The 27,651-nt window shown below is 45.1% G+C and overlaps 1 protein-coding gene and 2 non-coding genes across 3 annotated transcripts in view; 2 read left to right on the forward strand and 1 right to left on the reverse strand.

Annotated features, from left to right (window-relative positions):
- The window catches only part of LOC124553913 (actin-binding Rho-activating protein-like), a 216,670-nt gene that overhangs the window by 150,463 nt on the left and 38,556 nt on the right, over positions 1 to 27,651 (forward strand). Inside the window, exon 3 of the mRNA XM_047127935.1 lies at positions 1,472 to 1,622. Within this exon, the coding sequence (XP_046983891.1) occupies positions 1,472 to 1,622 (151 nt within the window). The remainder of the gene's footprint in view (positions 1 to 1,471; positions 1,623 to 27,651) is intronic.
- On the reverse strand, positions 8,817 to 8,890 carry Trnat-ugu. The gene has a single exon. It is a non-coding gene; the product is annotated as a tRNA-Thr (tRNA).
- On the forward strand, positions 9,181 to 9,254 carry Trnat-ugu. Its single transcript has one exon. It is a non-coding gene; the product is annotated as a tRNA-Thr (tRNA).

Here is a 27,651-nt window from a genome sequence, read left to right on the forward strand (position 1 = left end):
GGATGGTTAGTCAAGTGACAAATTTGAGAACAAGATTACCCAAGGCCACTCGAGTTTATAGTGGATGCAAGCTGGTGAACCAACAAAGTTTATGCCTCTGCACGCAGTATTTACCTTAAGCTGCAATGTGCTGTTGTCTGCAAGGCCGCTCTCTCCCACTGAAATTCCTATAAAACTAATCTGGCCTTTGCTGAACTTTCCAGCAGAAATTTTCCCTGTGTTTCTCGTGATGTGAGAAAACATGTACTCAGCCCTAGTCTTATTATGTGGCGATATACACGCGCATGGTTGGAGCAGCGAGCATATTATAGTGCCCTCTCAGTTCTCGAAGAACAATTAACTAATTTGGTTGGCTCGTTTCTCCACAGTTGGAGCTAAACGTTGCTAAAGATAATTTTAGCTGAAGTGCAGCCGCTATGAACGCAGTGTCCACACAAATTTCTTCTCTACCTCGTACGGAGCGTTAAGCGCTTCGTTCTGCACTTCGCGCCAGTTCAGAGAAGAGTCTCCTCGAAAAATTTCTCTCTTGTCCTACTCATGGCATAAATGCCTCCCTCCACTTGCGTTCCTTTTACACGCCACGGCTTTTTTCGACCAATAGGAGCGTTCCTCTTACTTTGTAGAAACACCCTCTACCAATCGCAACGTCCCTTCCACCAAACTGCGTCGAAACTTCAGTATTTTTCTCCTTCCTAGTGCGTATCCGCCAATCGGACGTTTTTTGCCCATTCTAGACGTCTAAAGTACATTGACCTAACCGTGTGTCACACTCGCTAGACGAAAATGCGTCAGTTGCTTTTGTTCGTATCCCATTGTAATTTCGAAACGCAGTTTTCTAAAGCTTCTTCTCTGCCCTTGTACCGATGCCCTCGCTACAGGCGGTCCACCAGCATCAATCACCTGGCCCAGGGTCGCTGTAGCGTCACTCCTGCAGCACAGCTTCGCTATGCCGTTGTGGAGCTGGCTTTTGGATACTAAAAGCGACTCGACTCGTGTTCCCTGTTCTACCTTCTGCTCAAAGACATTCAATGTATAGGAATGGTGAGTTAATTACTGTCGATTGACTGTAATTGATAGGCAAATACTCTCGTAACTGTAGATTTACGTTAGGTGTCATTTTCACCTTCTCATTACGATTTCTAATGGTCTCATGTAAGGTGCGAATCTGACCACTTATTCTGCCACCTTACACCCTCATAACCCGAATAAGTGATGTGTTTCGTTCCAATAAGGAACAACAAGCTCTTAGGGAGGTTGTCATAATGTTTTGGTTCATCAGTGTATACTAATGTGCTCTTAATATAGACGAACAGCTAGTAACAAGTGACTTGATGTTCACTAAAACGACTGTGGAACAATGTCCTATTTCGCTGTAAGGTATTTGCTCATGGAGTACTAGTCTAGATGACCTGCCAGTAACCAGGGACAAGAGGTATCGTACTGTTCCTTAAGACGAATGTGCTGTCCACAGGCCGAAGGCTGGGTCCAAGACGGAGCTGCGAGGCAAGAAGGCGTCATCGCAGGTGCACAAGGAGATGCTGGAGCTGTGCACCATCATCAGCGAGCACGGCGAGCCGCTGGAGGGCGGCGGCGCCGTCATCTTGTTCGGCGAGCTCTTCCAGGTGAGGTAACAGCCCACCCTATCTCAACCATATGTCGAACTCCAGCCGCATTGGTGTGCTGGACAAATGTACCCGTACGCTGTATTTTGCTCGACTGCGGTGCAGCGGTCACGAAGCGACTCTAGAATTCGAAATGAGGCTGGTATGTCGCTCACGCCGACACAGAAAAATTAGTGATCAAAATTTGCAAAATTTCATTGAGCAAGGAAACGTCTGTTTCCCCAATAACAACAAAATCGCAACTGAATTTTCTTACAGGTATGAAGACTGTCAGCATGTGGGTGTTATGTTGACGAGCTGCGCAACGGACTGATCTGACAAGTACACTTTGGCTCCTGCAAGAAGCAATTTCCACCCCACACTACTACAGAAGTCAGACAGACGCTCCTAACGTACCCAAAAAGAAATCCCTGAAAAACTTTCAGCAGTAAATATCTTCTGGAGTCGTCCGCTGTTAGGAAAAGACACCAAAATACTCTATTTTCTCATGTAACGAGTGGGATACTTGGGTGTGGAGTATTGAAAGTTGGTGCAAGAAAAACATTAAACAAACGGAAAATATATATTGCAAAATTTAAGAAAATCAAGTGAAACTTTTATTTATAAACTTCCGGGTTTTTTTCGATATGAGAGGTTACCTCTCACGTTCACACCGCACATTAAGTGTCGTGGCCAACACAGTGAACAAACCCTTAACCGCGAGTGACTCAATATAGTGTATCACTCCGATTCACTAGCGACAGAGGTGCTTACTCAGAACAATACTGAGCAGAGACTTTGTTCCTCGCTCTCTGCATGCATCTACATCTACATCTACATTTACATTTATACTCCGGAAGCCACCCAGCGGTGTGTGGCGGAGGGCACTTTACGTGCCACTGTCATTACCTCCCTTTCCTGTTAGAGTCGCGTATGGTTCGCGGGAAGAACGACTGTCTGAAAGCCTCCGTGCGCGCTATAACCTCTCTAATTTTACATTCGTGATCTCCTCTGGAGGTATAAGTAGGGGGAAGCAATATATTCGATACCTCACCCAGAAACGCACCCTCTCGAAACCTGGCGAGCAAGCTACACTGCGATGCAGTGCGCCTCTCTTGCAGAGTCTGCCACTCGAGTTTGCTAAACATCTCCGTAACGCTATCACGGTTACCAAATAACCCTGTGACGAAACGCGCCGCTCTTCTTTGGATCTTCTCTATCTCCTCCGTCAGCCCGACCTGGTACGGATCCCACACTGATGAGCAATACTCAAGTATAGGTCGAACGAGTGTTTTGTAAGCCACCTCCTTTGTTGATGGACTACATTTTCTAAGCACTCTCCCAATGAATCTCAACCTGGTACCCGCCTTACCAACAATTAATTTTATATGATCATTCCACTTCAAATCGTTCCGCACGCATACTCCCAGATATTTTACAGAAGTAACTGCTACCATTGTTTGATCCGCTATCATACAATCATACAATAAAGCATCCTTCTTTCTATGTATTCGCAATACATTACATTTGTCTATGTTAAGGGTCAGTTGCCACTCCCTGTACCAAGTGCCTATCCGCTGTAGATCTCCCTGCATTTCGCTACAATTTTCTAATGCTGCAACTTCTCTGTATACTACAGCATCATCCGCGAAAAGCCGCATGGAACTTCCGACACTATCTACTAGGTCATTTATATATATTGTGAAAAGCAATGGTCCCATAACACTCCCCTGTGGCACGCCAGAGGTTACTTTAACGTCTGTAGACGTCTCTCCGTTGAAAAGAACATGCTGTGTTCTGTTTGCTAAAAACTCTTCAGTCCAGCCACGCAGCTGGTCTGATATTCCGTAGGCTCTTACTTTGTTTATCAGGCGACAGTGCGGAACTGTATCGAACGCCTTCCGGAAGTCAAGAAAAATGGCATCTACCTGGGAGCCTGTATCTAATATTTTCTGGGTCTCATGAACAAATAAAGCGAGTTGGGTCACACACGATCGCTGTTTCCGGAATCCATGTTGATTCCTACATAGAAGATTCTGAGTTTCCAAAAACGGCATGATACGTGAGCAAAAAACATGTTCTAAAATTCTACAACAGATCGACGTCAGAGATATAGGTCTATAGTTTTGCGCATCTGCTCGACGACCCTTCTTGAAGACTGGGACTACCTGTGCTCTTTTCCAATCATTTGGAACCTTCCGTTCCTCTAGAGACTTGCGGTACACGGCTGTTAGAAGGGGGGCAAGTTCTTTCGCGTACTCTGTGTAGAATCGAATTGGTATCCCGTCAGGTATACACGCACGAGCGCACTCGCACCCGCTACGTGTTCCCGCTGCAAGAACGTCACTGAGCAAAAAGCGGAAGGGTATATCATCTGCTGTCTTTCCCTCACTCTTCCGGCTCATTGCGTCAGAGCTAGTCCAGCAATCAGCGTTACTCTTACAAATAGGAGAATGGCTAAACTGACCAATCCGGAAATATGTATCATCTGTGTTAGACGTTTACTGTCCACTTGTGAGAACTCTGAAACTGCGAACTAGGTCTGTCAAAAAAATGCGTATGCTGGGGGTCTCCCAAACAATACAGGGGATTTTGCTTTAAAGCTGAACATACAGGCCATTATCCCATTTCTCTGGTGAAAACTGTTTTGGTCCCTGGGCGGTCGGCAGGCCGGCACAGCTTCGTGCTAACTCAGCCTCCTATGGACTTTGCAGCGGGCTGGTTGCCTCCGCCGAACAAAAACTCCTGTGGCCGTCGTGCCTTGAATGTTCGTGTACGCGAGCCTCGACTTTTCAATCTCGGTGTGCGCTTGCGATTTATTTACTGGATTTGCGTATTGATTAAATGGAAATATGTAAAACTGTCTCTACCCTATCGAGTTTAGTCTCGAATGAAGCGTCTTGATACGCAGAATACGATGATGAGGTCGGAATATGTAAGAAATGGAGGTCAGGAGACCATGCCACCTTACAAAACTTCACAGTATGGTAATGCCATAATCTGACAAAGTAACACAGTCAAGATCTTCATAGACAAATACGCTGGTATGGAAAATGTTCCAAGTCCGGTGAAGCTATCCTGAATAACATTATGTGAAAGAGTTTGCTCCCCCTAGCAGTAATTTATCGTAGATCACTTGAGCAATTGAAATGTACCAAACGACTGGATAGAAACGCCAGTCATTCCTGTTTTTAAGAAAGGCCGTAAGACAGATCAACACAATTGTAGACCTATATCATTGACGTCAATCTATTGTAGAATTATGGAACATATTTTATGCTCTAGAATTATGACGTATTTGGAAATTAAACATCTCTATAAAAATCAACATGGATTCCGCAAACAGAGATCCTGCGAAACTCGGACAATGGCGTTCAAGTTGATGCCATGTTTCTCGATTTCAGTAAGACTTTTGAAACGTCCCCTCTGAAAAATTATTAATGACTGTGCTGATAAACCTCTACGTTATTTGATTTTCAAACAGCTGAGCAAAACTGAACGCACTCAGACATTTCGCTCTTTACTTATTCTGATGGACACTAAACTGACACACAATATTATTAGCGCAACGCAATCTGTCTTTCAATAATCCCCACAAAAGAATGGCCATGACTAACAGTAATCTATACCTTTCATGAATCACTTACCGCACAAAAATCTTCGTTATTACCGCAGTACAGCGAGTGCCAATACTAAATAAAAGATTATAACTACTGAAGGCACTAACTACTGATAAACACAGTTATCAAAAGAAAGATTTTGGTAGAGAACAAACAATGTATTTACCTTAATAGTGTTCAAAGGTCATAATATACATATATACATACACACACACACACACACACACACACACACACATATATATATATATATATATATATATATATATATATATAAAAATCAGTTCATGACATCCAGTCTTACAAATTTCGTTTTTCTGACGGACAGACATCCAGATCGTCCACTCTCAAAACTCCGCCATCTCTCTCCCCACATCCACCACTGCTGGCGGCTCACCTCCAACTGCGCAACGCTACGCGCTGTTCACATCCAACTGCCCAACACTACACTAGCGAATATTCCAACAATGTCAACTAGCCACAGACTGCACACAGCACAGTCAGTGATCTTCATACAGAGCGCCACGTGGCGTTACCAACATAAAAACCTAAATAGCCTACTTACTATTTGACATCGTCCCACATTGCCGTTTAATGAAAAAATACGAGCTTACAGACTATGGGAGCGGACTTGCGATTGGGTTCCAGACTTTCTTGCAGACAGAACTCAACACCTCGCTCTTAACGGAACAAAATCGACATATGTAAATGTAATATCCGGAGTACCACAGGGAAATGTGATGGGAACGTTGCTGTTTACGATATCTAGTAGAAAGCGTCGGATGCCCTTTAAGGCTATTCGCAGATGACGTAGTTGTCTATACCAAAGTAGCAAAGCTAGAAGATAGTCAGGAGTTCCAGAACAACCTGCAGAGAATTGATGAATGGTGCAGGCTCTGGCAGTTGACCATGAACGTAAATAAATGTAGCACATTTCGCATACGTAGGGAAAGAAATCCACCACTGTTCAGCTACACTGTTCATGACAAACAGCTGGAGACAGCGTCTGCCGTAAAATATCTAGGCGTAACTATCTAGGCGTAACTATCTAGACCAGACCTTAAATGCAATGACCATATAAAACAGATAGTGGGAAAAACAGACACCAGACTCTGATTCATCGGAAGAATCTTAAGAAAATGTAACTCATCCACGAAAGAAGTGGCTTATAAGGCGCTTGTTTGCCCGATTCTTGAGTACTGTTCATCCATCTGGGAACCCTATCAGGACTGATAGAGGAGGTAGAGAAGATCGAACGAAGAACTGAGCGTTTCGTCACGGGATCGTCTAGCTGGCGGGAGAGCGTTACGGAGATGCTAAACAATCTCCACTGGCAGACGTTACAAGAGAGACCTTAGGCATCACGGTAACAGTAATTTCGGGACAGCACTTTTCAGTAGGAAACATACATCTCCACGAGGAGGAAATTGGAGAAATTAGAGCCAATACAGAGGCTTACTGACAATCATTCTTCCCACGCACTATTCCCGAGTGGAACAGGGTTGGACGGATCACGTTGTGGTACTCTGTGGTACTCTCCGCCACACACCATTAGGTGACTTGCAGAGTATGATGTAGATGGAGATTAGCACAGGAACATAAAAGTCTTTCCTGCATGCAGTCCGATTGCACCAAGGGAGACAACGACGAGTGCTGTATAAACCCGGCGTCGGTTCCTATGATGGGCTTCGACAGCATCTTAAGACGATGGGTGTGTGCAGCACTCGCCCAGAGGTTAGGAGAGACTGTCGAAGGTGGAAGACCAGACCTGTGCTGCTCTAGCGCCGACCTATATAGCGGAAGGCGACGGAATACTCGCGGCACTATTTTCTGGCCACGTCTGTGTGTGTGTGTGCAGTGTCCGTCTGTTACTGCGACAGGGATAGTACGCGACGCTGATGTGTGCAGGGGCAGTGTAGGCTGCACGCGTGGCTGACGTGCCCGAAGGGTTGCCGAACGCTTTGGTGAAGATCTCCGGTCCACCAAAGACAATTTCCGACCCTATGCTCGCGTGAAGCTATTATGTCGGATGATTCAGATTACTGGAGGACCAGGCAAATGCACAAAAACAGTTGACAATTTTTCAGAATAATCTCAGGAATCTCCTGTGACACCGTAACGTTTACATCTAAAGTAAGGTGTGATCTTTATGTCTCACGAAGAACAGTTATATCAAGTGGTGTGCTGACTGCGTGTCTAATTACGTATATCTGTATATTTACCCTACCCAGTTTTGAACAGTCTGTCTACTAGCAAGAAGGCAATACCCATAAACGCAAACTAATGAAAACCTGTGTGTGATAATGACAAATAAGAGGTAAGTACGTTCAGATCTACTCGATCTTACTAAGGTCCTGTAAAACTGAATAAGTACAAAAGTGATCCCTGTGCGAAAACACAAAAACTCTGTAAATTATATTTCTTAACTCGTATTGCTGTCGTCTTGAGTAATGCGCTGTTCTGCTCTCTGGCCGGGCGATGTGGCCGAGCGGTTCTAGGCACTTCAGTCTGGAACCGCGCGACCGCTACGGTCGCAGGTTCGAATCCTGCCTCGGGCATGGATGTGTGTGATGTCCTTAGATTAGTTAGGTTTAAGTAGTTCTAAGTTCTAGGGGACTGTTGATCTCAGATGTTAAGTCCCTTAGTGCTCAGAGCCATTTGAACCATTTTTTTTTCTTTTTTTTCTGCTCTCTGCACTACTACAGTTTCGAAAGCGAAAATGCAAGATTTTTGACTGAGACACATTTAGAATTTGTTCAAATAAAAACGACTTGGAATTGGAAGGCGGAACGTGACTGAGGAGAATGACTGTAATAACATAATTGAAAATCTTACTGTATTGTGAAACTGACTTGCAGTTGTTAAGCTACACTATGTGATCAACAGTATCCGGACACCCCAAAAACCATACGTTCTTCATATTAAATGCACTGTTCTGCCACTTACTGCCAGGTACTCCGTACCATCGTGAGGGAGCAGAATGGGGCGCTCCGCGGAACTCACGGACTTCGAACGTGGTCAGGTGATTCGGTGTCACGTGTGTCATACGTCTCTACACGAGATTTCTACGCACCTGAACATCCCTAGGTCCACTGTTTCCGATGTGACAGTGAAGTGGAAACGTGAAGGGACACGTACAGCACAAAAGCAAAATGGTTCAAATGGCTCTGAGGACTATGGGACTTAACATCTGAGGTCATCAGTCCCCTAGACCTTATAACTACTTAAACCTAATTAACATCACAGACATCCATGCCCGAGGCAGGATTCGAAACCGCGACCGTAGAGGTCGCGTGGTTGCAGATTGTAGCGCCGAGAACCGCTCGGCCACGCCGGCCGGCAGCACAAAAGCGTACAGGCCGACCTCGTATGTTGACTGGCAGAGACCGCCGACAGTTGAAGAGGGTCGTAATGTGGAATAGGCAGACATCTATCCAGACCGTCACACGGGATATATGAAGACAGTAACTGTTCTCGAAAGAACAGAATACTGTTGATGACCGTGCAGCTTTTCCGTGGAATAAATGATGACTAACTGAAACCCTCAGCTGCCGACAGGTGTTGATATACCTCGATGTGGACAGCTGAAAATGTGTGCCCCGACCGGGACTCGAACCCGGGATCTCCTGCTTACATGGCAGACGCTCTATCCATCTGAGCCACCGAGGCCACAGATGAATAGCGCGACTGCAGGGACTTATCCCTTGCACGCTTCTTTCGAGAACAGTTACTGTCTTCATATATATAGTTAAAGGCTACCCAGCCATTGACCTTCGTCTGTGCGAATGCGCACAGCTTGCCCAAACTCTTACGGGAATTGCCAAAGCGTGCGCAAGTAATGAGTGGGTGGGCAAATGTCTATAAGGTGCAATACATATGTAGAATTGTGGACAGTTGGGAATGTGAGTCTCACGGGAAGCGTGCAAGGGATAAGTCCCTGCAGTCGCGCTATTCATGTGTCCTCGGTGGCTCAGATGGATAGAGCGTCTGCCATGTAAGCAGGAGATCCCGGGTTCGAGTCCCGGTCGGGGCACACATTTTCAGCTGTCCACATCGAGGTATATCAACAATACCTGTCGGCAGCTGAGGGTTTCAGTCAGTCATCTTTCATCACACGGGAATTCCAAACTACATCAGGATCCACTACAAACACTATGACAGTTAGGCGGGAGGCGAAAAAATTTGGATTTCATGGTCGAGTGGCTGCTCATAAGCCACACATCACGCTGGTAAATGCCAAAGTAAGCATTGCTTGGTGTAAGGAGCGGAAACACTGGACGATTGAACAGTGGAAAAACGTTCTGTGGACTGAAGAATCACGGTACACAATGTGGCGATCCTCTGGTAGGATGTGGGTATGGCGAATGACGGGTGAACGTCATCTGCCAGCGTGTGTAGTGCCAACAGCAAAATTCGGAGGCGGTGGTGTTACGGTGTGGTCGTGTTTTTCATGAAAGGGTCTTACAACCGTTGCTATTTTGCGTGGCACTATCACAGGCCAGGCCTACAATGATGTTTTAAGCACCTTGTTGCTTCCAACTGTTGAAAAGCAATTCGGGTATTGCGACTGAATCTTTGAAAACGATCGAGCATCTGTTCATAATGCACGGCCTGCGTCGGAGTGGTTACACGACAATAACATCCCTGTAATGGAGTGGCCTGCACAGAGTCCTGACCTGAACCCTACAGAACACCGAGGGGATGTTTTGGAACGCCGACTGTGCGCCTGGCCTCACCGACCGACATCGATACTTCTCCTCAGTGCAGCGCTCCGTGAAGAATGGGCTGCCATTCCCCAAGAAACGTTTCAGCACCTGATTGAACACATGTCTGAGGGAGTGGAAGCTGTCATCAAGGCATACTGAATTCTAATATTACCGGTGGAGGGCACCACGAACTTGTAAGTCAGCCAGGTGTCCGGATACTTTTGAAGGTATTTTTTTGTTTTTTAGTTTTTGTACATACTGCCACCTCCAAAAGTTTGTTGAGGGAGTTCTGGTTCATCCTATTTATCCAATAGGACATGACTTTCGAATTATCGCGTGCATAAATGACTTAGTGAATAGTGTCTGAAGCTCCGTGAGGCTAATCAGGGTCTACGCTGTTGTTTACACTGGGGTAGCGACGCCAGAAGGGCTGCAGCGAGACGTGGGAAGGTCTGCAGGGGGTCTGCTATTGGTTCAGCGACTGGATATAGAACCTGACCGTAGATAAACGGAACGTACTTTGCGTAAATAGGCGAAGGGACCCATGGTGTCCCATTATGCTGTTGTTGGCAAGTAACGACAAACAGTAACTACCTACCATACCGTAGCTAGGAGTGATCGCATGGAGCGGCCTGGATTCGAACGTCCACACGATACAAATAGTAGGAAAATCAGATGCCAGACAGAGATTCGTTGGAAGTATCTTAAGAAAATGTAACTCATCCACGAAAGGAGCGGCTTACAAGACACTTGTTCGACCGACCCATGAGTACCAGTAAACCCCTCCCACTCCTGATTCCTTAAAGAATCGAAGTATCACGTGTGAAACAGCTTCGGACCTCCTATTATTTCTATATGAATGAGTTAATAAAATATTTGACGTTAAGCACGTAAGGCAGAGAAAGTTTAGAAAATATCTGAATTTATATTTGAAGTTTGTTGGAAGTCACTAAGTGCTCACGTTCTCATAGGCTGTGATGGGTGAATATAGTCTGGGTAAATTGCGCGCCATGAGTTACACTGCCTCAATGTGTTAAACGTGTGGTATAGAATTATACCGCTTAATGAGCAGATTACGACAACATTTTAAATTTTTTGATTTCGGCCATTAATTATTTGAAATAGTGAAAATCAAATTCTTGTTGTTCCTGGAAGTCGTTAGCTAAGCAGCCTGCAACTGAGATCATGCACCGTATTAGCCATTTACTAAAACAGACTGACCATCAGTCTGGCCCCCTTACTAGCTTGGATTAACAGAAGGCGTAGGCAACGAGGAACAATGCATTTCATAGCAGTCTTTTTTTTTTTTTTTAGTGAACACTAGTGCGGTACAGAGATGCTCAACAAACTCCAGTGGTAGATGCTACATGCTGCGACAGAAAAGGTTACTGTCGAAATTCAGGGAGTGTGTGTCACAAAACTAATTGTGCAACATATTACTTTTTTCCCACATATGTTTCGGTCCATGGTTCGTGGAGGAATCGCGAAATGTGTGTGGGACAAACTGACTGGGTAACAAACTATTTTTTCCCCCATATATGTTTCGCGACCACCCCCCACGAACGATGCACCTTGCCGTGTGTGAGGTGGCTTGCGCGCCTCAGCAATACACACAGCCGTAGCGCAGGTGCAATCACAATGGAAGGGTATCAGCTGAGAGACCAGATGAACGTGTGGTTCCTGAAGAGGGGCAGCAGCCTTTACAGCAGTTGCAGGGGCAACACTCTGGATGATTGACTGATCTGGCCTTGTAACACTAACCAAAATGGTCTTGCTGTGCTGGTACTGCGAACGGCTGAAAGCAAGGGGAAACTACAGCCATAATTGTTTCCGAGGGCGTGCAGCTTTACCGTATGATTAAATGATCCTCTTGGGTAAAATACTTCTGAGGTAAAACTGTCCCCCATTCGGATCTCCAGGCAGGGACTACTCATCAGAAGAAACAAAACTGGCGTTCTATAGATGTAAACGTGGTGCTTTAGATCATGTAATCGCACAGATAGGTTAGAAAATTTAAAAAGGGAAGTTAGATACAGTGGGATTTAGTGAAGTTCGGTGGCAGGAGGAACAGGACTTCTGGTCGGATCAATACAGGATTATAAAATCAGAATCAAATAGGGGTGATGTAGGATTAGGTTAAGTAATTGGTAAGGACCTAGAAATGTGGGAAAGCTACTATGAAGAACATAGTGAACGCATTATTATAGCCAAGACAGCCAACACCCACCACATTAGTTCATTAGATAGTTATGGAAGACGAAAATTTAAGAGTTATAGGGGACAGGAATTCGATAGTAGGAAGAGGAAGAAAAGCAAAAGCTGTGGCTGAATACAATCTGGGGGAAAGGAATGAAAGAGGAAGCTGCCTCGTGGAACATTGCACAGAGCATAAATTAATCATCAAATTGTTTTAAGATTCGTCAAGGATGGTTATATATGCTGAATAGAAGTGGAGAAACTGGAAGGTTTCAGTTTGACTATATAATGGTAAGACAGACATTTCAGAACCATATTTTAAATCGTAAGACATTTCCAGCTGAAGATGTGGAGTCGAACCGTAATGTGATAGCTATGGGCTGTAGATAAAAACTGAAGAATTTGCAAATATGTAGGAATTTAAGGTGATGTGACCTGAATAACCTGAAAGATCCGGAGGTTGCTGAGAGTTCAATGGGAGAGTTAGGCAACTACTGACTAGAACGGGGGAAATGAATACAGCAGAAAACGAATGGGTGACTGTGAGAGATGAAATACTGAAGATAGCAGAGGACAAAGCAGGTAAAAGATGAAGCGTAATAGAAATCCTTGAATAACACAGGAGATATGGAATATAATTAACGAAAGGAGAAAATATAAAACTGCAGCAAATGTTGTCGAAAGGAAATAAAAACGTCTAAAAATGAGATTGACAAGAAGCGCAAAATGGCTAACCGGGAATGGAAGGATTTCGAAGAGTATTTCACTAGAGGAAGGAAAATGAAATAGGCCTTTGGAGGAAAGAGGAACAAATGCATGAAGTGATTCTTGAGTTTCTCCCGGCGTATTTGATAATCAAAATATGCACGGGTGTACTGCCGGTCTACAGTGTCCAACGGGCACAATATTTCGGCGATCATACATGTCGCCATCATCAGGTGAACTGACGGACTGAGCTCCTGTGAACAAACGGAGGGAGTCGCCATGAGTAGCCCATTCTCACCGGTGGTAGCGAATTTGTACATGGAGAACTTCGAGGAGGAAGCCCTGTCGTCATCCGAATGGGAACCTACTTACTTTTTCCGTTGGTATGGATAAACCCCTTGACTTCCTTACACATCTAAACTCCATACACCCCAACATCAAATTCACCATGGAGACTGGAACGGAGGGTAAATTACCTTTCCTTGACGTCTTGGTCAAGAGAAAGGCTGACGGCACCTTAGGTCATGGCGTGTATCGGAAGACAACGCATACTGATCTGTATTTGCACGCAGACAGCTGCCACCACCCTTCACACAGGAATGGGGTACTTAAAACTCTAGTACATAGGGCGCGCACTATCTCTGACGCAGAGAGTCTACCCCAGGAATTGGAACATCTGAGAACTGTATTTCGAAAAAATGGGTACTCAGAGTGGCAGATTCAACGTGCTCTCCGCCCAACCACTATAGCACAACCTGTTGAGATGGATGAGATCACGAGGGAGGAGGTAGGCACTGCGTTTATTCCATATACAGGCGCACTCTCGGGGAAAGTCGCCCGCATTTTCAAGAAACAGCGGGTCGGAACTGTGTTTTGTCCTCCGAATAAAACTCGTGCACTGGTGGGGAGCGCCAAAGATGGCCTCGGTCTGAGGCAGGCCGGCGTGTACCAGATTCCGTGTCAATGTGGCAAGTCGTATATTGGTCAGACGATGCGTACCGTCGAGGACCGATGCCGTGAACACCAGAGGCACACTCGACTGACGTATCCGAGCAAGTCGGCGGTCGCTGACCATTGTTTGTCGGAAAATCACACTATGGAATATGAACGCAGGAGGATTCTGGCACAGACGTCGAGATACTGGGACAGCGTTGTTAGAGAGGCCATCGAAATTCGCACCAATGACGACCTCATAAATCGTGACTGTGGCTATAATCTTAGCAAGGCTTGGGAACCAGCGATTGGGTTAATCGAGAGTAAATCGAGCAAACGTATAGTTGTGACGACCACGGCGGACAGAGCCGTCACACCGGCGTCATCTCAGACGCCGTCGCAATCTGTTCCACCGCGCGACCGTGGCGCGGGGCGCGGGGCGCGGACGGCGGAGGGAGCGGGCCGCGGGCGGAGGGTATTTAAATCGGCCACCGCCGCGACCGAACCCACCTGAGCAGCCATAGCGTACGGATCTCCGTGCCGGCACGTTCACAGGAGCTCAGTCCGTCAGTTCACCTGATGATGGCGACATGTATGATCGCCGAAATATTGTGCCCGTTGGACACTGTAGACCGGCAGTACACCCGTAGGTATTTTGAAATGCATGAATAACAAGAGTGCAGTTGGAAAACCAGTCCTAAGCAAGGAAGGGAAAGCAGAGACGAGGAAGGAGTTTATAGAGGTTCTATACAAGGGAGATTAACACGAAGGCAATGTTATAGAAATGGAACACGACGTAGATGATGATGAGATGGGAGTTACACAATACTGCGAGAAGAATTCGACAGAGCACTGAAAGTCGAAACAGGACTCTCAGTTCAAATGGTTCAAATGGCTCTGAGCACTATGGGACTTAACATCTGAGGTCATCAGTCCCCTAGACTTACAACTGCTTAAACCTAACTAACCTAAAGACATCACACGCATTCATGTCCAAGGCAGGATTCGAACCTGACACCGTATCAGCAGCGCGGTTCCGGACTGAAACGCCTGGAATCGCTCGGCCACAGCGGCCGGCAGGACTGTGGGAGTCGGCGACATTCCACCAGTGCTACTGACAGCCTCGGGAGAGGCAACCATGACAAAACTCACGATGCATGGTGCAGGCAAAGTACCCATAGACTTAAAGAAGAACTTAATAATTCCAATTCGCAAGAAAGCAGGTGCTGAGAGGTTTGCGTATTATCGAACTATCACTTTAATAAGTTATATTCGCAAAATACGAGACTAATTGTTCACAGAAGAATGGAAAAACTGGTGAAAGCTGACCTCGAGGAAGATCAGTTTGCATTCTGGAAAAATATAGGAACATTCAAGACTTATATTAAAAGATAGGTTAAGGAAAGGAAAACCAATGTTTATAGCATTTGTAGGCTTAGAGAAAGCTTTTGGCTTTTGACTGGAATAGTCTGTTTGAAATTCTAAAGGTAGCAGATGTAACGTACAGGAAGATATTTACAACTTGTACAGAAACAGTCGAGGGGTATGAAAGGGAAGCAGTGGTTGAGAAGGGAGTGAGACAAGTTTGTAGACTCTCCCCGATATTATTCAGTTTGTACATTGAACAAACAATAAATAAAACCAAAGAAAAATTTGGTGAAAAGATTAAAGTTCAGCGAGAAGAAATAAAAACCCTAAGGATTGCCGATGACATTTTAATTTTATCCGGTACAGGGACTTGGAAGAGCACTTGAACGGAATGCGCAGTGTCTTGAAAGGAGGATGCAAGATGAACATCAACAAAAGCAAAACAAGGATAATGGAGTGTAGTCGAATTAAAACAGGTGATACTAAGAGATTCAGATTAGGAAACGAGACGCTTAAAGTAGTAGATGAGTTTTGCTACTTGAGCAGGAAAATAACTGATGATGGCCAAAGTAGAGAGGATGTAAAATGGAGACGGGCAACGGCAGCAAAAGCATTTAGGAAGAAAAGAATTTTTTAAGCTCTAATGTGGATTTAAGTGTTTGGAAGTCTTTTCTGAAGCTGTCTGGAGTGTAGCCATGTATTGAAGTGAAACGGCCGGCCGCGGTGGCCGTGCGGTTCTAGGCGCTGCAGTTCGGAACCGCGGGACTGCTACGGTCGCAGGTTCGAGTCCTCCTTCGGGCATGGATGTGTGTAATGTCCTTAGGTTGGTTAGGTTTAAATAGTTGTAAGTTCTAGGGGACTGATGACCTAAGGTGTTTAGTCCCATAGTGCTCAGAGCCATCTCAACCATTTTTTTAAGTGAAACGTAAATGGTTAACAGTTCAGGCGAGAAGAGAACAGAAGCTTTTGAAATGTGGTGCTGCAGAAGAATGCTGAAATTTAGGTGGGTGGATCACGTAACTAATGAGAAGGTACTAAACACAATTGGGTTGCCAGGAAGTTTATGCTACTACTTGACTAGAAGAATTCATTGGTTAGTTGCGCATATTCTGGGACATCAAGGGATCACCAGTTTAGTACTGGAGGGAAGTGTGGGGTAGGGGATTGCAGAGAGAAACAAAGAGGTGAATGCAGTACGCAGATTCAGAAGGATTTAGGCAGCCCTTGGCCGGCCGGAGTGGCCGTGCGGTTCTAGGCGCTGCAGTCTGGAGCCGAGCGACCGCTACGTTCGCAGGTTCGAATCCCGCCTCGGGCATGGATGTGTGCGATGTCCTTAGGTTAGTTAGGTTTAATTAGTTCTAAGTTCTAGGCGACTGATGACCTTGGAAGTTAAGTCGCATAGTGCTCAGAGCCATTTAGACAGCAATAGTTGTTCGGTGTTGGAAAGGCATGCGTGGGATAGAGTAGCATGGAGAGCTCCATCAAACCAGTCTTGGGAAAGAAGACCACAACAACATGTCTCGCCAAATGAGCGTAGCGAAAAAATCTGTGGAATTACATCGAATGTTCTTCTTCTCATGAAACAGTCGCGAATGGAAGAGAGAGTGTGTGAAATGATAGTGGGACACAAAGTATTCTCCGCCACGCACCGCGAGGCACCTTGCAGATACTTAGCATCGAGTGGCGTGCGAGACAAATCACGCAACGTTCGGGTCCGCAGGTTGACTAAGAAACGCGAAATCGCGAGCACGAATTGAGTTTCTGGACTACTACACTGTCACACAAAGCAGCCTAAAAATGAGTCACCAGCCGTGCTTTTACACGAGAGACGGGGTTAAATTGGACATCAGTACCGTTCCGCTAGTAAACGCCCTGAAGCAGTTCAGCCACCTTCAAAAAGTCTCTCAGTTTCGAGCACTGGACTCTAGACCGTGCACCACAGTCACCACGCCTTCTCCAGCTGGTTTAGGCAACACCGCCGCTGAGCTGTCCATACGCAGAAACAGGATTCAAATACACAAAGGACAAGCTCGAATACACCGTCTCATCAAAAGTTTTCGGACACTCCTATGTAATGCGGAAGTGACCACTATATTTTAACAGGCGGACCATCCATTATACAGGGTGAGTCACTAACTACAGCCATCTAGAATGACTCCGAAAGTACGATAATAGCTGAAAAGTTTGTAGGAAAAATGTTACATGTGACAATGGTGGCCATAATATGACGTTGGTTTTTTGTTGCTAGGTGGGGTCGCATCAGAGACATGAAGGTCAACTTAGTTTTTTTTTTAGATAGGATGCTATAGTTTGACACTTATTTTCTGATAGCATCTATCGAGACGAATCCAATGATGTGTAACAGTAAGGACTTTGAAGGTCAACGAAGGTCAAAAAGGTGGCATGGTTGTCCATTTATAGAAGGTGTTCGAAGTGATGACCATTGGTATCATTGCAGTGCTGCAATCTTCTTATCATGGGTTGAATGGTGTTCCTTATCACTTCGGAACTTATCGAAGCACATGCTCTGACAATTCTGTCTCGTATATCGTGCAAATAAGGAATATTCGCCGAATACGGCGTATCCATGTAACGTGCCATTCACATGTAAACACAATTCGTCGGGTGGGCAATACAACACTAATAGGAACGGTAAGATTAGTATAGTCGAATCAAGCGAGTGTGAATGATGTATTCCTTCGAAGAAAAATTCGATATGCTTCTCATTTACTGAGTATGCCAACGAAATTCAGTCAGAGCTAGAGAGTTATGCGCTGAAAGATATCCTCAATGTAAAAAAATGGCTCTGAGCACTATGGGACTTGACTGCTGTGGTCATCAGTCCCCTAGAACTTAGAACTATTTAAACCTAATTAACATAAGGACATCGCACACATCCATGCGCGAGGCAGGATTCGAACCTGCGACCGTAGCCGTCGCGCGGTTCCAGACTGGAGCGCCTAGAACCGCTCGGCCACTATCCTCAATGTACTCACCCTACACGTCGTACATTTGAATATGATAAATTGAGAACAACTGGATCTTTAACGCATCGGAAACATATCCGGCAAAGGACAGTTACTAACGAGGAAACGAAAATTGCTACTCTTGTCATTGTAGTTCGAGATTCTTCTGTTACTTCGCGTCAAATCGCAAGGGAATCTGGATGCGCCAGAGAAGTGTTGTTTGTGTTCTGCATCGCCGTAAATATCATCCTTACCATACCAGTCTCCACCAAGAATTAATTGTTACGGACTATATGTGTCGCATTGAAATCTGCCTATGGGCTAAACTTCAGATTCAGAGGGATGACACATTTATTAATTTGATTTTATTAACTGACGAGGCTGCATTTACGAACCATGGAAATGTTAATTTGTATTACATGCATTATTGGGCAAATGAAAATCCATGTTTGCTGCGGCAAGTTGCACAGCAAAAACCGTGGTCGGTAAATTATGGGGTGGGATTCTGGAGGACAGATTTATAGGCTCCTATTTCATCGAAGGAAATCTTACTGGTAGGAAGTACACCACATCCTTGCAAAAACTATTATGTCTGTCATTGGAAGGAAGAAATACCTTTAGGGACAAGGAAAAGAAGCTGGTATTAACACGATGGGTGTCCGGCACATTTTTCGCTGATGGCTAGAAATGAGTTGCAGAGAGAATTCCCAAATCGTTGGATTAGACGCGGAGGAGATGTGTCCTGGCCGGCTCGTTCGCCAGACTTGACGCCTCTGGACTTTTGCTTGTGGGGTTTCGTAAAAGACATTGTTTATAAAGGCGTTCCAACTACGCCTGAAGATATACGAGAATGAGTTGTCGGAGCATGTGCTTCGATAAGTGCCGAAGTGGTAAGGAATAACTCGCAGTCCATGATAAGAAGACTGCAGCACTGCATTGGTACCAATGGTCTTCACTTCCAACACCTTCTGTAAATGGGCGTTCGTGCCGCGTTTGTGACCTTCGTTGACCTTCAGTGACCTTACTGTTATACATCATTGGATTCGTCTCGATAGCCAGTATCAGAAGATAAGTACCAAACTATAGCACCCCATTAAAAAAAAAAAAAAGTTGACCTTCATATCTCTGACGCGACCGCACCTGGCAACAAAAAAACAGCGTCATATTATGGTCCCTGTTGTCCCATGCATCTATTGTCCCCCAAACTTTTCACCCCTATGATACTTCCGTAGTTATTCTTGTTGGCAATAGTTAGTGACTCACCGTGTACGAAAGGAGACGGACACTACTGTGTTGTCAGTAGCTAATGACGATGATGCGATTCTTCAATTTCTCCAGGCGTATTTTATGACGGAATAATTCTCGGGTGAACAGTCTGGTACGAGTGTGCATAGGACACAATATTTCGGCAATCGACCACGTCGCCATCATCAGGTGCGTTGATGTACTGACCGGCGGTGCCACTGCAGAATATATTGGGGCATCAAGGATTGCCCAGTCTGAAAATAGAAGTTCAAGCCATACGGCTACGCCTTCAATAATAAAAAATTGACATTAAAACAATAGCTTTTTGATATTTCACTGTAAAAATACAGCAACCAGCGACTTTTTATTTAAAAAGTAACTGGTTGCTGTATTTTTACAGTGGAATGTCATTATCCACGGCCACGGAGCTCAATAGTCCAAATAAAATGGACAAATTGTTAATAACTTTTTGGTTGTCATATTTTTTCTGCTTTTAAATGATTTAAAAATACATTGGCTGTATGATAGATTTTTTTATTTTTTTATTATTTTTTCTTTTATATATATTTTTTAATTTTTTCTGTTTTTCTTTTACTTTTATTTTTTTTCATTTTTTTCTCATCTTTTTTTTCCATTCTCTCACACATTCACACAATATATACATTGTACACACTCATTCATATTACAGTTTACACATACTCACACTCATTCATTCACCTTTTTATATATAAAAATGATAATAATAAATAAATAAAAAATAGATATAATAAAATAAGATTTAAAATATAGTTAAAATAAAATAAAATTAAGGTTAAAATTAAATTAAATTAAAATTAAAAACTTAAAATTATTAAAATTAAAATTATATAAAAATATATACACAAGATGTGTAGTCTTGTTATTCCCGTAGATCATCGGGCCATCTGGTAGAGGCCAGGTAGTGCACCCTGTGTCCAAGTTCTCGTACTAGTTCGTTATCTGACTGTTGTGTGTTTTCGTAAAAGGTTTTGGCAGTGGTTCTGAATCGGTCTTTCAAATAGGGTACCCCGGCGGTGGGCCGGCGCCAGGTATATACAGAGTGTTACAAAAAGGTACGGCCAAATTTTCAGAAAACATTCCTCACACACAAAGAAAGAAAATATGTTATGTAGACATATGTCCGGAAACCCTTACCTTCCTTGTTAGGGCTCATTTTATTACTTCTCTTCAAATCACATTAATTATGGAACGGAAACACACAGCAACAGAACGTACCAGCGTGACTTCAAACACTTTGTTACAGAAAATGTTCAAAATGTCCTCCGTTAGCGATAATACATGCATCCACTCTCTGTCGCACGGAATCCCTGACCGAGCGAGGTGGCGCAGATGTTAGCACACTGGACTCGCATTCGGGAGGACGACGGTTCAATCCCGTCTCCGGCCATCCTGATTTAGGTTTTCCGTGATTTCCCTAAATCGTTTCAGGCAAATGCCGGGATGGTTCCTTTGCAAGTGCACAGCCGATTTCCTTCCCAATACTTCCCTAACCCGAGCTTGCGCTCCGTCTCTAATGACCTCGTTGTCGACGGGACGTTAAACACTAACCACCACCACCACCACGGAATCCCTGATGCGCTGATGCAGCCCTGGAGGATGGCGTATTGTATCACAGCCGTCCACAATACGAGCACGAAGAGTCTCTACATTTGGTACCGGGGTTGCGTAGACGAGAGCTTTCAAATGCCCCATAAATGAAAGTCAAAAGGGTTGAGGTCAGGAGAGCGTGGAGGCCACGGAATTGGTCCGCCTCTACCATTCCGTCGGTCACCGATTCTGTTGTCGGGAAGCGTACGAACACTTCGACTGAAATGTGCGGGAGCTCCATCGTGCATGAACCACACGTTCTGTCGTACTTGTAAAGGCACATGTTCTAGCAGCACAGGTAGAGTATCCCGTATGAAATCATGATAACGTGCTCCATTGAGCGTAGGGTGGACGAAACTAAAATGAGCTCTAACATGGAAAGTAAGCGTTTCCGGACACATGTCCACATAACATTTTTTCTTTATTTGTGTGTGAGGAATGTTTCCTGAAAGTTTGGCCGCACCTTTTTGTAACACCCTGTATAGGACAATCCCCCTCCCGCTGCGCCCTCAGGCGCTTCCTACGAGTAGGTGCGGTCCAGGTGCAGCGTCCGTTCTCCCGCCGTCCTAGGTCTAACCGTTCAGGGGGGTCTGCCGGCGCCGCTCTCGTTACTCTTCCCTCCTCCCCCGAGGTCGGTACACTCTGGGAAATATCCTTTGTCTCCTTAATCCGGGTGACCGCGGGTTCCCACGCCTTGCTAAGGATGTAACCGCTGTCACGATGTAGTTGTGGCTCCCTTACTCTGATCTCTATGGCATCTTTGAGGTAATGTAGGAGCACATGAGCCTACACTGAGTTTACACATTATGTTAGAAGATAAACTGAACAAAGACGAAAGTACATCAGTGGCACAGGTGGATTTCTTGAGAAAGCTTTCGACTAAGTTGACTGGAATTCGCGCTCTGAAACTCTGAAGGTATCAGGAGCACTATATCGTGAGTAAAAAGTTATTTACGTCTCATTCAGAAAGAAGAGTGCAGTTAGGAGAGTAGGAGGACGTGAAATAGAAGCAGTGGTTGAGAAGTGAATGACGTGGGGTTTTAGCCTCGCTCTGATGTTACACAATCTGCACATAGTGCAAAAAGTAAAAGAAACCAAGCAAAAATTTCGAAAGGGGATTAAAGTTCAAGGACAAGAAACAAAAAATTTAGAGATTTGCCTATGACATTTGAATTCCGGCAGTTACGGTGAATGACTTGTAGTAGATGAACAGAGTGCACAGACTTTTGAAAAGAGATTGTAAGATGAACATAAAAAAGTAAAATGACGGTCATGGAATACAGTCAAATTAAACTGGGCAATGCTGAGGGAATTAGATTAAGTAATGAGAGACTAATAGTAGCAGATCAGTTTTGCTATTGGGGCGGCAAAAGAATTGACATGGCCGAAGTAGATAGCACATAAAATGCAGACTGTCAACTGCAAGAAAAGCGTTTCTGAAGAAGAGAACTTTGTTATCATCGAATATAAATGTTAGTGTTAGGAGGTCTCTGTTCGAGGTACACTATGTGATCAAAAGTATCCGGACATACCCAAAAAACATATGTTTTTTCATATTAGCTGCATTGTGCTGCCACCTGCTGCCAGGTACTCCATATCACCGGCCTCAGTAGACATCGTGAGAGAGCAGGATGGGGCGCTCCGCGGTACTGACGGTCTTCGAAGGTGGTCCGGTGATTGGGGTCACTTGCGTCATACGTCTGTACGCGAGATTTCCACACTCCTAAATATCGCTAGGTCCACTGTTTCCGATGTGATAGTGAAGTGGAAACGGGAAGGGGCACGTACACCGCAAAAGTGTACAGGCTGACCTCGTCTGTTGACTGACAGAGACCTCCGACAGTTGTAGAGGGTCGAAATGTGTAACAGGCAGACATCTATCCAGACCATCACACAGGAATGCCAAACTGCATCAGGATCCACTGCAAGTACTATGACAGCTATATGGGAGGTGAGAAAACTTGGATTTCATGGTCGAGCGGCTGCTCATAAGCCACACATCACGCCGGTAAATGCCAAACGACGCCTCGCTTGGTGTAAGGAGCGATTGAACAGTGGAAAGAACGTTGTACGGAGTGACGAATCGCGGTACACAATGTGACGAACCGAAGGCAGGGTGTGGGTATGGCGAATGCCTGGTAAACGTAATCTGCCAGCATGTGTAGTGCCAACAGTAAAATTCGGAGGCGGTGGTGTTATGGTGTGATCGTGTTTTTCAAGGAAGGGGCTTGCATCCCTTGTTGTTTTGCGTGGCACTATCACAGCACAGGCCTACACTGATGTCTTAAGCACCGTGTTGCTTCCCACTGTTGAGCAGTGGATGGCGATTGCATCTTTCAACACGATCGAGCACCTGTTCATAATGCATGACCTGTGGCGGAGTGGTTAGAGGACAGTAACATCCCTGTAATGGACTGGCCTGCACAGAGTCCTGACCTATAGAACACCTCTGGGATGTTTTGGAACGCCGACTTCGTGCCAGGCTTCACCGACCGACATTGATACCGCTCCTCAGTGCAGCACTCCGTGAAGAATGGGCTGCCATTCCCCATGAAACGTTCCAGCACCTAATTGAATGTATGCCTGCGAGAGTGTCATCAAGGCTAAGGGTGGGCCAACACCGTATTGAATTCCAGCATTAGTGATGGAGGGTGCCACCAACTTCTAAGTCATTTTCAGCCAGGTGTCCATATACTTTTGATCACATAGTGTATTTGTCTGGAGAGTAGCCTCGTACAGCAGCGAAAGGTTAATGATAAGCATTTCAGACAAGAAAAGAATAGAAGCTTTTCAAATGTGGTGCTACAGAGGAATACTGACAAGGGAACCTCCCCATCGCACCCCCCTCAGGTTTAGTTATAAGTTGGCACAGTGGATAGGCCTTGAAAAACTGAACACAGATCAATCGAGAAAACAGGAAGAAGTTGTGTGGAACTATGAAAAAAATTTGCAAAATAATGAAACTGAGTAATCCATGCGCAAGATATGCAACATCAAGGAGAATGCCGGAACAGGAGCGCCGTGGTCCCGTGGTTAGCGTGAGCAGTTCCGGAACTAGAGCTCCTTGGTTCAAGTCTTCCGTCGAGTGAAAAGTTTAATTTTTTATTTTCAGGCAATTATTATCTGTCCGTCCGTCCGTCCGTCCGATGTGATCACTTTTTTGGGAGTGATTATCACATCCACAAGAAAACCTAAATCGTGCAAGGTAGAATAATCTTTTTACCCATTCGCCAAGTGTACAAGTTAGGTGGGTCGACAACATATTCCTGTCATGTAACGCATATTCCGTCACCAGTGTCTTATAGAATATATCAGACGTGTTTTCCTGTGGAGGATTCGGTTGACATATGACCTTGCGATCAAATGTTTTCGGTTCCCATTGGAGAGGCACGTCCATTCGTCTACTAATCGCACGGTTTTGCGGTGCGGGCGCAAAACACAGACACTAAACTTATTACAGTGAACAGAGACGTCAATGATCGAACGGACAGATAATAATTTTGCGAAAATAAAGTAAGAAAACTTTTCACTCGAGGGAAGACCTGAACCAAGGACCTCTCGCTCCTGACCTCACACTATCCTTGATGTTGCCTATCTTGCGCATGGACTACTCAGTTTGTATATTATGCTTATATTTTTCGTAGTTTTCTCGATTGATCTGTGTTCAGTTTTTCAAGGCCTAACCACTGTGCCAACGTATAACCTCTATGAAGTAATGAGGAGATAATAGAATTGGGGAAAAATAAATTTATGGCACAAACTGAGTGAAACAAGGCGTCGGTTGATGAGACACCTCCTTATGTATTATAGGTTTTGCAGTTCGCTAATTCAGCGAAGTGTGTGTGTATGTGTGAATGGGGTGGGGGGAAAAATTGTAAAGCTAGAGCAAGGCCTGACGGCTGTAAAAAGGTTCAAGTGGACTTTACTTGCAGTAAGCATGCTGACGTAGGCTAACACGGAGAGCTACATCAAACCAGTCTTCTCAGTGAATACCACAAAGACAACAACATGAACGACACGCCAACGGTCGAAAAACTTTGACAAAAATTTTCAACGTAGCTGCTAAGGTTCAGTGACCGTGTCAGAATTATATTGGAACAAATAAGCCCTCGGTCACAAATATTAAGTCAAAATTGGCCTGGCGGTGCGGCTACCCTGCCCCTTGTCTGGTAAACAAGTCGTGTAGCTGGGCCTTCGTTTGGTCAAATGTTTGGGCAGAACCAAAACAAGCACTACCTAGAAATGACACAGTGGATTTTTGGGAGAGGAGAAGGTTAGTGGCCGGCCGGTGTGACCGAGCGGTTCTAGGCGCTTCAGTCTGGAACCGCGCTACTGCTACGGTCGCAGGTTCGAATCCTGCCTCGGGCATAGATGTGTGTGACGTCCTTGAGTTAGTTAGGTTTAAGTAGTTCTAAGTTCTAGGGGACTGATGACCTCAGATGTTAGTCCCATAATGCTCAGAGCCATTTGAACCATTTTTTGAAGGTTAGTGTTTAACGTCCTGTCGACAGTGAGATCATTAGAGACGGAGGAAAAGCTCCTTTCAAAGGAACCATCCCGGCATTTGCCTGAAGCGATTTAGGGGAATCACGGAAATCGTAAATCAGTAGAGAAGGAGGGTTCCCTGCCGTTCTTGGACGTGCTTGTCCGTCGTACACCCAATGGGTCTCTACGTCATAGCGTTTACCGCGAGCCCACTCACACGGATCGGTATCTACATGGCACCAGCTTCCATCACCGAGCACATAAACAGTCCGTTCTGAGGACCTTAAGTAGATCGAGCTGAAACCGTCTCAGAAGCTGAAAACTTGCCGAAGAAGACCTCTGAAGAAGACACCAATCAGGTTGCATTCTTACCGTCTTGTGGTTCGACAACAGGAAAGACTAGTCGGCTCCTGAAGAGGCATAAAATAGACACAATCTTCAGGCCTCCGGCGAAGATCCGGCAACTAATGAAATCTGCGGAAGACGGTTGAGGCCTCAGAACGCCAGGAATTTACAAGATACCGTATGGATGTGGGCAGTTCTGTGTCGGCCAGACTGTTCGCACTATTAAAGAGCGCCGCATGGAACATGAAGGGTGTTACAGTCAGCTGTAGCAGAACATACTCTGGAAAACGGACACCGAATTCCATTCGATGAGACGTCTATTATTAAACGGACTATGACTTCTGAGATGGCGTGATAAACGAGGCCATAGAGATTAGAATCTCTGACAACACCTTCAATAGAGACGGTGGAGTGCAACTGAGTACAGCGTGGGATCCGGTGTTGAGGGTTGAAGCGGGCCCGCCGGTCGCGCGGCCAAAACATTACCATACATGGTGCGGGACCGAGCACCAGTGACGTCACGAGCGACGGCGCGGCTATATAAGCACGGCAGTGACAACCACACGACAGCCGTCCACTTGGCAATGGCAGAGGAGATCTCTGCCCTTAAGCTCGTGGGCAGTAAACCACTAGACGCGGCTTGAAACCCGAGAATGTTTTATTAACGGACATCGCCGCGAAAACACGCATTCTTACATCATTGAGCGTATGTGGGATGCCTTGCAACGGGCAGCCTGCAGGATTCATGGTGTCAGTTCCCTCCAGCACTACTAGGGTCATTAGTCGAGTCCATGCTACGTCGTGTTGCGGCACTTTTGCGTGCTCAAGGGAACGCTACACAGATGTACCAGTTTCTTGGACTCCCCACTCTCCAGTTAACTGTCAATGGAAAGGTTTTGAAATACAAACAAATTGAAAAGTGTAGAGTCTTTAAAAAAAAGAATGACCACATTTTGAAACCACATATGTTGTGACAAAAGCATAGTACAAACATGGGATGGATTGCAAAATACTCACGAAATCCTGAAGTGGTGTTACAAATGCTCTATGTGTCCATTAGCAGCACCAGGAACAACATCTAGAAGATAGCTAGATTCTTCAAGTTACTTTTATTCTGTTCGTCACTTCCTCTAGGTCGAGAGGTAAAGCTTCACACATCCCCAAAAGAAAAAATCGCGTGGGGTCATATATGGTCATGTCAGAGGTCAATGATGCAGGGCAGTGTCTCGGGGTTCCCTGCTCCGTATCCAGCGTTGAGGCAGAGCGTCATTGAGAAACTGAAGCGCGTTGTTATGCCATTGTGGTGGAGCTCCATCCTGCTGGAAAATGAAGTCACCGGAGTCCTCCTGAAGTTGTGGAAACAGCCAGCTCTGCACTATTTCAAAACAGCTCACGCTGGATAGGGCGCACGGGACACCGAGACGCTGCCGTGCATTCTTGGCCTCCAAGACCACCAGACACGACCCCGTGACATTTCTTCTTGTGGGGATATGTGGAGGAAAGCGTGTTCATCTCCCCTTTAGCTTGCGACGTACATCAAGTGAAGAACAGGATACCAGCCGCCGTAACTTTTGTAAAAGCAGACGCATTGTGTAAAATTTATGACGAATTTAGCTGTCGTCTAGATGTTGTTCATGGTGCTGCTTGTGAACACGTAGAACATTTGCAATAGCATAGTTAAAACGTTAGGATTTTGTACTTTTCATTCCAGTCCATGTCTGTAGTATGTTTTCCTCAAGAAATATGGAGTTCTGAAATCAGGTCATTCGTTTTCAAACACTCTGTATGTAAATGTTTTCTAACATGATTTTTCTAAAAGCATACAATAAAACAAAATAGAGAAACACTTGATGCT

This window comes from Schistocerca americana, chromosome 11 (genome assembly GCF_021461395.2).
Source record: "Schistocerca americana isolate TAMUIC-IGC-003095 chromosome 11, iqSchAmer2.1, whole genome shotgun sequence".
In the NCBI taxonomy this organism is placed as follows: Eukaryota; Metazoa; Arthropoda; class Insecta; order Orthoptera; family Acrididae; genus Schistocerca; species Schistocerca americana.